The 10627-nt window shown below is 52.9% G+C and overlaps 1 protein-coding gene across 1 annotated transcript; it reads left to right on the top strand.

The window, feature by feature from the left end:
• Positions 1–398: 398 nt before the first annotated feature.
• On the top strand, positions 399–3528 carry CBLN1 (cerebellin 1 precursor). Its single transcript, XM_058813624.1, has 3 exons — positions 399–665; positions 860–979; positions 2142–3528. Exons 1-3 carry the CDS (start codon positions 399–401, stop codon positions 2337–2339), a joined length of 585 nt encoding a protein of 194 aa, XP_058669607.1. The 3' UTR covers positions 2340–3528.
• Positions 3529–10627: the final 7099 nt, after the last annotated feature.

Genomic DNA, 10627 nt, shown 5'->3' with positions numbered 1-10627 from the left:
GGCGGCGGCGGCGCGCGGCGGGCGCCGGTTGGGCCGGGCGCGGCGGAGGCGGGCGCGGGGCGCTGACGCCAGCGCGGGGCCGGTGGGGAGGCGGGGCCGCGCCCCGCGCCGTCTTTGTGCTCGCCGGCAGCCCCGGCAGCGCCGCCGCCTCCCGCCGCCTCCCTCAGCCCCGCTCGGCGCGGCGGGCGGCTCCGCTCCGCTCCGAAGCGCTCGGCCCCCGCTCCGCTCCGCGCCGCGGCGCTCCGCGCTATGTGTGCCGGCGCTCCGGTGCCTCCTCGCGGCCGCTTCCCACCCGGCGGGGCGCGCTCGGCCCCGCTCTGAGCGCGGCGGGGCAGGGCAGCGAGCGGAGCGGAGCCCGGACGGTGCCGCCCGGCGCGGAGCGAAGGGAGCGCGGCGCCATGCGGGGCTCGAGGCTGGGGCTGGGGCTGGGGCTGCTGCTGGGCGCGGCGTGGGTGGCGTGCGGGCAGAACGAGACGGAGCCCATCGTGCTGGAGGGCAAGTGCCTCGTGGTGTGCGACTCCAACCCCACCTCCGACCCCACCGGCACGGCCCTCGGTATCTCCGTGCGCTCCGGCAGCGCCAAGGTCGCCTTCTCCGCCATCCGTAGCACCAACCACGAGCCCTCCGAGATGAGCAACCGCACCATGATCATCTACTTCGACCAGGTGCGGCGGGCGCGGCGGGGCTCGGGCGCTCCGGGGCTCGGGGCGCGCCGCCGCGGGAGAAGTTGCCGGGGCCGGGCCGGGACGCGCCGCCCCGCGGGGCCCTGCCGCGGGAGGGGGGGCGCTGGGAGCCGGGGCGCAGCGGGGCTGGGCGGCGGTGGCCCCGCGTTGGTGCTGACGGTGCCCTTCCCTTACAGGTACTAGTGAATATCGGCAGCAACTTCGACTCGGAGCGGAGCACTTTCATCGCGCCCAGGAAAGGGATTTACAGTTTCAATTTTCACGTGGTGAAAGTGTACAACAGGCAAACCATCCAGGTCAGCCCCGAGCGCCGTCGCCGGGCTCCGCGGGCGGGAGTGGACGGGTCGGCGGGGACGGGGCCGTGCGGGCGGCGGGGCGGGACGTGCCCCCGAGCAGCCGCGGGAGCGCAGACCTGCGGCGATTCTCCGCCCCGGGGGACGGTGCCCAAGGGGCCACGGAGCCCCACCAGGCCTCCGCTCGCCCCTCTCCGCATGAGCCGTCCCGGGATGGGAGGTGATCGGCCGCCTGCCGCTGCCTCCCAGCTTGTCCGGGCCCTCGGAGTGCCCAGTGCCGCGGAACGCTGGCGGGAGCATCCCTGCTCAGAGCCCCTGGGAACGGCCGTCCCTGGCAGGCTTCTCACCTACTCTGCTATGGCAGAAGGTTTCATAGGGATTTGGGGTTCAGGGAGGTGCCTATGACATGGAAACGATAATGAATCTGTGCATGTCTGTGCAACTACCCTGTATGTACCTGCATTTTCTACGGGGTTTGATGCATATGCTGCTCTAGGTAGGGTTAATAAATTACCGGCCTGAAGCCAGGTAGTGTAATCAGGGCAGGAAATCTGACTGTATAATGATGCACTTTGCAAAGGTGTGTGGACAGCTATATAGCACCGTTCTGGTGCAAGTGGCTTAACAGCTCTAGCTTGGGCAGGTAGTGCATTATTAATGTGGGGTGTGTAGTCCCGGGATCATTACCGCGAGCTTAGCAGAACTTATTGACTGTGTTGTGGCATATTGTCTTTGCTGCCTAACAAAGGAAAACTACCCCTTGAATACACTTCAAAGGCCCTGACTCCAGCGGCTGTGGCTCTGCTCCTCGCTGCCTCTGAGGTTTCGCATAAAGCCATCTTTCAATAAGTACAAGCAGACCTCTTTTCATAGCCTGAAAACACAGGCACCCTATTGAAATCCTCCAAAATAGGATCAATGTCCTGCTTTATATGCACCGGGTGTTTTGATGTGGTTGTCAGTCTAAAACAGTGCTGAAAGACTTCTTCCTTTGGAGTACATACCTTAGCTGGGTTTAGACTGGTATTTCTTTTTTATGGGGCTGGAGTTTCAGCTGTCAGAAGAGGCCTTTCCTTAACTAAGCATTTTGCCTGTTAGGCGAGCCCCAGCGGTGTCATTGTCTGACTTTAATTGACAGAGGGCTTTGTTTTATCTTGCTCTTTAGGTGAGTTTGATGCTAAACGGGTGGCCAGTGATTTCTGCCTTTGCAGGGGACCAAGATGTGACCCGAGAAGCTGCTAGCAATGGAGTACTGATTCAGATGGAGAAAGGAGACAGAGCTTATCTAAAACTGGAGAGAGGAAACTTGATGGGAGGCTGGAAGTATTCAACATTCTCTGGATTTCTAGTGTTCCCACTTTAAATCACTTCTCGTCCAAGAAAAGGGAGAAATCTCTTACAAGTTCCCAAGTCAAAGCTGGGTTTGAAGAGTCATGGACAGCAGACTTTTTACATTCAAATATTAAAGAAGCTTAATCCTGCTTAGGTTTGTGTACATCTGCTTTGAAGAATTACTACTTATTTTTGTTGTGTTGCAGCCAACAGGCAGGAGACACTATAATTGATCAAACCCCCATTTATATTCTTCTCTCTCCTCCCACAAAATTAGTTCCCATCTCTGTGTCATTGGTGTAATTTGCCATTGTTCCCCCATGGCTTCTGCCTCACACAAGTAGACTTTAGATATTTTCATTGTTCTTTACAGCATATTTTGTAGTTTTGTTTTTAAAACATGTTAATCTTGACTCTTTCTCTGAGTTTAACTTTTAAAAAAAGAAAAAAGCAAAGTATTTTTTGAATACATGGATGCCATGATGGAAGGGGAAATGCAATTCTTGCTGTGTACTGGCTGGCAAAAGGAAAAATTTCTACATGAAGAACTATCCACAGCCAAGGCTGACTAGAGTATTTCAATATTTCTATGTAATTCTGAGTGATTGTGAAATTTAAGGCTGCTAAATGTTTTGATGCTTGTTTTGCTCTTGTACAACGTGGCCCAACTAAACGCCAGGAAGTATATTGAACTTTTACTATTACTCTGTAATATATGTGTGAATATTGAAAATTAATTTTTGCTTTAATTCAATAAAGTTTAAATGGGACTTTTATTTTTCTTAACCAGAAATAAGGTTTCTCACTGCAGGTAGGCCGGGGGAGGAGGCTCGGCGGGGTCGGCTCGGGGGGCGCGGGTTAGGGTTAGGGTCAGCTAACTAACCCAGCTCCCCGAGCCCTGCGGGCGGTGCCGCAGCCCGAGCGGACCCGTCCATACGAGGGAGTTTCACGCCGTCTCTGATACCCACTTATTTATAGCAATTATCTGTATTATATTCTCTAAACCAGATCGCCTTTTATACGGCTGCCTAAAACCACCTGACCATGTGCACTCGAGGCTGGTACTATTGATTCGCTGGTATTATTTGTTTACCGTCTTTTGAAGACATAAATGCTATAATTTTGCAGTACTCAAAGAGATGACTACTTTTATTAAAAGGTGCGTACCGAGGATTTCGATTGTATCTAAACTTAATGTGAAATAAATCGGTGAAAAGACCCCGGGCTGTGTGCGTGGCGCGGCGGCGGCTGGAGCGGGGCTGCCCCGGCTGCGGCGCCAGCGCAGCCGCGCCAACCCCCGGCTCCCGGGAAGGAATTTAATTAGCTCCAAGACTGGGGGATTAATACAAACACAATAAGCAACGCTTCTCGCTTTATTCACAGGTTCTGCCCTGGAAACAGACCGGCGGGGCGGGCGGGGACGCGCTCCGCGAGGGGCGGCGGTGGGGATGGGGTCGGCCGGAGCCGGGAATGGCCGCGGCCCTCGGACTTCAAGTGGAATTCACCAGCCTGCTGCCAGCTCCTGCTCCCCGGTCACCCTGCGGCGCACGGGCCTAAACGCCTTCAGGGCCCCGGGTACCGCCTGGCCCGGGCCGTGCTTCGCGCCCCGCAGGAGCAGGGGAGGCGCGGGCCGGCCCTCCCCAGCCCCGCCAGCAGCTCGCCGGGAGCTGGCCAGGAGCCGTGCGAGGGGACAGCTGAGACCAGGAGAAGGAATCGTGACGGAAAGCAGCCGGACTGCGTCCACCTGGAGTGACAAACTGCTCAAGACAACCAACACGTCGCATTCTCCGGCTGCAAGCTCCCCTCTCTCAACGCGAGACTCTTTATCACTCTCTCCTGAAGCCTCCACACCGCGCCGCCTCCCTCCCGCCCGGCTGCCAGCCCCGGGCCCCCTTCGCGCCCTCCTCTCCCGAACAGGTCAGGGCGAGAGGAGCCGCCCTTGCCTCCCGTGACCGCGGGGAGCGGGCAGTGGGGGAAAACCAAAAAGGCGGGAGGAAGGAACAAAAATTACTCGGTTGCAAGAGAAAGAAAGGCGGCCCTGTGACCTCCCCGCCTCATCGCGCCGGAGCCAGGCAGCAGCTCCTGGCTGGGCCCGCCGCGGGGGATCCCAGCGATCGCCGCAGGTGCGGGGGCTGATGATGCTGATGCTTGTCTTTTGTTTTTTTCCTTTTCCCTCCTCTCCCTTAACTCGAAACAAATAAACCCGCCACCTTCCGCTGAAAGTTTTCCCCTGGTTCTGAGCGTCTCATTAATATTGTGCAGCTGGATATTACATTACTCCGATCGCAGCAAATCGCTGCTCTGCGGCTGTTATAAAACGCCGCCGTGGCTGCTTGAAACAGCCTCGTCTGCTCCGCGCCCGCGCAGCGAGCCCCCCGCTCAGCGATGCTCCCCTCAGCGAGCCCCGCACCTCAGGCCGCCCGGAGGCCCCGGGCTGGGGCGGGAGTAGCGGCGTCCCTGGCTGAGGAGGTAAAGCCGCTGCCGCCGCCCCGAAACCCCGCGGTGCTCGGCCGCCTCGCCGGCCCGGGGAGCCCTTGCCCGTGTCCTGGGCGGGGGCCCTGGCCCGGGACCCGCCCCGGCTCCCTGGAGGGGCGGGCGGGCTCCGCTGCCTCCCCGCCCCGGCTCGGCCCGGAGCTGCCCCGGCCGCGGTGCTCGGAAGCGCGGCCGGGCTGCTGCCGGTGATTTACTTCAGCAGACGCGTTTTGTTTTAAAGCAGTCCCTTCCTGCCGTCCCTGCGCCCCCGGCGGACAGGGAGAGGAAGGCCGCCAAGGTGCTCCCGATCAGCCTGGGGGGCGCGGGGGGCGGCCGAGGGAAGCCGGCCTTGCCGAGGCTCCGGGGCAAACGGCGCGCTGGGCTTCCCCAGGCCAGCCGGTCGCACCCATGGGCTCGCAGCCATCGCCACCTCTCCGTGTACCCGGTACTTTGGCTCTGTGTTTGGCAGGGAAATGTGAAATGAGCACCTGGTTGCCCCTGCTCGGAGCCCGTTCTCATCCTGGAAACCGCCCGCACCTGGGCGGCCGAGGCAAGGCCGCTTTCCTGCCCGGGCCCCCCGGGCCCTGCGAGCCGGTGCGGGAGGAGAACGGGCTCCGAGGGGTGACCAGGCCGAAGGAACTGGACGTAGGTGCCATTTTAGGCGGCGGAGCCGGCCAAGCTGGGGGTCTGGCTGCGGGCTCCGCTGTGTGGGCTGCGCCGAGCCGGAGACAGAAAAGGGCCTGGCTTGTCCGGCAGCCCGGCCACGGGCGGGGAGCAGCGGGCGGGAGTCGCGAACGCCCCAGCACCGAGGGGTCCCTCGCAGGGCGGTCAGGCCCCCTCGGGGCTCCGGCGGGCTCGGTCCCGGCCCCTGCGGCACTGCTGGGCTGCTCCGGGCTCGGGGCCGCGCTGCCCCCAGAAATGAGCAGCCGCTGCTCTGTACCCTGCTTTAATGTGTTTTCAGTTGATGTATGTAATGTCTGATTGAATTTATTGCTGATTAGCGTTGAGCATGAGTTTACACAACAAGAAATTATGTTTCATTCAGTTCATTAGCATGTCTAGTGTTTGCTTTATGAGCATATCGCTAATGGTAATGACCAATGTTGATTGATTTCTAATGTGAATATAATTACACAATGTAGGGGAATTAAAGGGAGAATCCGCATTTTTAATTGTTGGGTTTTTAGGGACGGCGTGTGGGGGCGAAAGGGGTGCACAGGGAGAAACAAACCAACTCTCTTCTGCGCAAACGATGAGAATGTACAGATTAATGACTCCAGCAGGAGATGGGGAGTTTGGTCCAACAGAAGAACAAGTCAAACGCAGTTAACTCGGGGAATAGTTAATGCACACTCGACATAATTTCCCCTCGTCTGCCCCCCAGGTACGCCTGCAAGCCCAATAAGTTCGTTCCCGAGGAGCCGGCAGAGACAGGGCTCGCTCCGTGCGTGGCCGGGCGGGCGCTCCCGCAGCCCCGCCGGCGGCTGCGCGGCTCCGGGGCAGCGCCGCTGGAGCGGGGGAGCCGAGCCCTGCCCGGGGCCGGCGGGGCGGCTCGCCCGGCTCTGGAGCGGCACTGCCGCCCCCGGCAGCGAGAACCCTGCCCGCGTCCTTCCTGCGAGCCGGGCACGGAGACCGGAGAGTGCTGGAGAGCCCCGGCTGGAGCCGTGCGAGGGCTGCAACAGGTACGGGAGCGGAGCGGGCTGGGCACGGGGGTTGGAGCCAGGGAGGGACTGTGAGGGGACTGTGAGGGCTGAGCGTGAGGGAGTTGGAAGCAGCTTGTGTACTCCATCTGTGTCTGTGCTTCTGAGGGTGACCTCCGAGAGTGTCCTTTCCGCTGAAAAGGAAAGGTGTCCCGGGAGCGGAGAGATCAGGGCTTTGCTGGAGGCATCTCCAGTGGGATGTGCAGAGGGAGAGCAGGGAGGCTCAGGTTCTGAGGAAGCCCTGTAGTGCAGAAATCCTGGGTGGGACACACACACTTGTGGAACTGTTTTAGTTTCACCCTCAGACAGGGTCAGTGGGTGAAGTGTGGTGTGTGTTCTGCTAGCTAAGAGTTGCTAAAAGGCCTCTGATGATGGTTACCCAAAAAGAAAAGAGGCCTTGTGTTTTTTGGTGGAGTGAAACAAGCTGTGTGCCTTGCATGAGACGAGAGGGGTCGGGCACGGCTGGCAGCAATCAGTCCCTGTGCCTTGGGGCACTGGCTGAAAATCCAGTGTGGGCTGGAGGCAGTGGTGCCTGCAGTGGGTGCTTCTCCAGTACCTCCTTCCTTCCTTCCTGCTGTATTCCTAGGGTACAGGGCACTGGGCTTCCTCTGCTCAGGTGCACCAGAGTCAAAAGCAGTGTTGATCCCAGTGTGAGCAGCTGTGCACATCTGGATCCAGAGCATTCTTGCTCTCCCCCATGACAACTTTGAGCCTGTTGTTGGACAAGAGAGGAAGATGCCATTGCCTTTCTGCAGCTTTATATAGCTGGGGAAATGTGGTGTCCCATTTTACCATGTCCCATTTCACCAGCAGAACTTAGGTTCTTACAGTATGGGGTTCCTAAAGTGACACAGTTGTTCTGAACTCAGGATGAGCCTGGGATTCTAAAAAATCCAGTTTGTAAAATTTTTCTTGGGGAGGGAATTGTGGAGCTATTGGAGAATGGGTCTAACATTGCATCAGCATGTAGATTTGAAGAATATACCCAAGGGTGTCCTGCCTCTTGTGCTACATCATTAACAAAGAAGGACTCAGACCTAGTCATGAGTCCTCAGGCAGCATGCTGCTTGTGGCACTCTTGGTGTTGGTGACCTTCTAATTGACTGAAATTCTGTTAAGCTATCAGAAAAAGGAAGACCCAAGAAAGAGATGTTGGAAGAGTTTGATCAAAATGAAGAAAAAAGATGTGAATAATTGTCATTCACATTAGTAATTCATGTTGCAAACAGTATGTTCAAAGAAGTATCAGGGCTTCAGCTGCATTTGTATTTCCAGGGTTTTTTTTTTTTTGTCTACACAACACTCACTCAAGGACTAAAGGTTCATGGGAGGACTCCTGCTTTGTTTGCAGTTAATAGTCATCCAGCTTGTAGTGGAAATTCTCACTGCATTGTTGGGCTTCATGCTAATACATTTTAATGTGCTTTCAATGTTTTGGGCTTCAGGGTCATCCAAGTCAGGGCCATCCTCCTTGAGCTGCTTCTATACTGACAGTGTTTTCCAATTTTTCCAGTAGTAACAACTCCCTCAAAAACAAATATTTTAGTGGAAATTAACATTGTCCTGAACCTTTTCTGTTGATACAATCCCTATGCCATTAATTGCATGGCCACTGGTTTTGGTGTTGCTGTCACCAAAGCAGGTCAATATTTCTTTTTGTTAAGAAATAAAAATGCTGAAGCTTAAAAAAAAGAGTTATGAACATGTAATGTTGCTCACTCTACAATTCTTCCATCAAAATTTTTTGTATAACTCTTCAGGATGTTGGTCACACTGCCTGGTATATTGACCTGATAAATACATTTCCATTGAAAGATTGGAGAAGTATTTTGTTCTTTGCCATGCATGTGGTACTGTTCCAGATTTTGTAATTGTTAAAATCTGGTCCATAGGACTTGAGATTTCATGGGTCAGTTATCCTTCCTATTTTGATTCTCCCCAAATTTTTCAGCATGCATTGAATTATATTTTAAAATTTTTCATTGGCATGGATTCATAATTCCCCTGTGAATGTTTTTATCATTTCTTTACTTAGTTTTGTGTTTCCTGGCTGACAATAGAGCTGAATTTCCCTACAATTCTGTTAGTTGAGGTGGAGGGAAAAAGAAGCTTCTGATGTCTCTCTTTTTAATCTGGTTTTATTGTTCCTTTGCTGTCTTCCGAGTGATTAATCTCACTATTTTAGTCTTCGAAGAGCCTTTCCAAAGGCTCAATTGTTCACACAACCCAGAGGATTCAGCCTCTAGTTTTGAAACACCTCCTTTGAAATGGCAGGACCAGCTCTGTCCAGAAGAGTGAGACGAGGCTCAGCAGTTGTTACATCCACAGCAGAGACTCCAATTGCTGGAGCTGCGCTCTTTGTCCTGCGGGCAGCCTCTCGCAGTACTGCACTGAGCAGAGACCTTCACTGAGTTTCCTGCAATATTCCCAGGCCCCTATTGTGGCTTGATTAAGCTAATTGAGAGCTCTGCTGGGAATTAACCACCATTAATAAATGTAAACCTACCAGCTTTGCATTTAGCCTATCGTGTACATGAACAATTGCACAGCTCCGACCGAACTTGGAATTAATTTTTTTTTCCCCTCTATGGAACTAAGACATCACTGTCTTGAAGCATGGGTTTAACACAGCATTTTGACCTGTGAAAGTCATATTTATTTTCCTAATATACATAATGGAAGGACTTTATTGACAAGAAAGGGCTTTGAAACAAATATATTGAGAGTAAAATCAGCTTTCCCTTTTAGCAGGAAGAGGAGGATCTTTTTTTTAAAAGTAGAAATGCCAGGGCTCAGTTTTGAAGATATGGTTTTAATTCCAGCGGGTCATTAAATGAGTTTTTTCTGCTGACATAAATTTGCATAGCTGTGTTGCAGTGCAGATTCTTGCAACTCATTCTGACTGTGGGAAATTATGGCAGAACTCAGGAAGCTGCTGTCCCAGAAATACATTCCAGTCCCATCTCCTGAATTCTTGTGAGCAGTAGATACACTTGCATGAGACAGGGATTATTTGGATCACCAGAACTTTTGAAGAAATACATTAATATTTCTTCTTCTCACACTTCATTTTAATTTTTTCATGGAGCCTTATATAACACAACTGAATTCTTTTCGCCATGTTTTCAAGATCATGTAAGAATTCTGGATAACTGTTGAGATAGTCAATGGTTTCAGTAGTAAACACATGCTGGAATGATGCTGTTGTCCCAAAAAATGTTGTCCAGAGATGCCTAGGGCAGGTTGGTTTGTTTGTTTGTTTGTTTGTTTGGGTTTTTTTTTAAATAACTGGAATGTCACAGAGTGGTCCTGTGTTAACTGGTGATTGTCATGTAAATTTCTATCAGTGTAGGGGTTTAGGTGCATAACCTGTTTTAGTTCCATGACAAATTTTCCTCTTTAAAATATTTATATATTTTGAAGACAAAAAAAAATCCATTAAAAAGCATTGGAACTGAATATATCAAGTAAAGTATTTGTTTAAATAGTAGTAGTTCTCTTGAAACTATCAATGGTTTTAGGAAGAAACTGTCTCTTCTCCGTTTACTAGCAGTTCTTCAGATGGCACTGAAGATTTGAATACTTGTCCTGTGTGGGAAAGGAAATAGCTGTACTTTTCTGGAGTTGCTTTAAGACAAAACGAGTGTATTGGAGAACACAATATCAAGGACAAACGGAATTTTTGTTTCTGACTGTTTTGTGTGTTTGTGGCTGAGATGGTCATAGTGTGAGGTGATGTTGGCTCCTGACACCAGGCAAACTGAAGCTGCAGCTCTTTAGGCCAGCCAGTCAGTGCCCACAGGTTTGATCATGGCTGCTTTATGCCCAGAACATGGAAATGCAGCCAAATCCCTTTGGTTATGCTTCAGCAGCTGGGAAGATGAGTCCTGTATAATCAGAAATCAACTGCAGAATGGTAATTTTAGTTTAATGTTTTTAATGTTCCCTTACTGTATTGTGCTTTCAGCAAAACTGAAGATGTTGCAAATACAACACTGGGGTATGGCTTATAAATTGATATAATTAGGAGCTGGTCTGATCAGTGCTATCAATGTCAGCACATTCCAAAGAAGGCAGGGCTGTTCATTCAGGTTGGCTGCTTGTGTATTCTCTCAATTTGAAGCTGTGTGAATATATTTTATATTTT

Source organism: Ammospiza caudacuta, chromosome 13, assembly GCF_027887145.1.
Source record: "Ammospiza caudacuta isolate bAmmCau1 chromosome 13, bAmmCau1.pri, whole genome shotgun sequence".
Taxonomy (NCBI): Eukaryota; Metazoa; Chordata; class Aves; order Passeriformes; family Passerellidae; genus Ammospiza; species Ammospiza caudacuta.
Note: the sequence above shows the minus strand (reverse complement) of the source record. Positions and strands in the feature narration are given on the sequence as shown.

Coding starts and splice junctions, on each gene's coding strand:
- CBLN1 (XM_058813624.1), top strand. CDS start 399: ATGCGGGGCTCGAGGCTGGGGCTGGGGCTGGGGCTGCTGCTGGGCGCG. Junction 666..859: donor TGATCATCTACTTCGACCAG/GTGCGGCGGGCG, acceptor CTTCCCTTACAG/GTACTAGTGAATATCGGCAG. Junction 980..2,141: donor ACAACAGGCAAACCATCCAG/GTCAGCCCCGAG, acceptor CTTGCTCTTTAG/GTGAGTTTGATGCTAAACGG.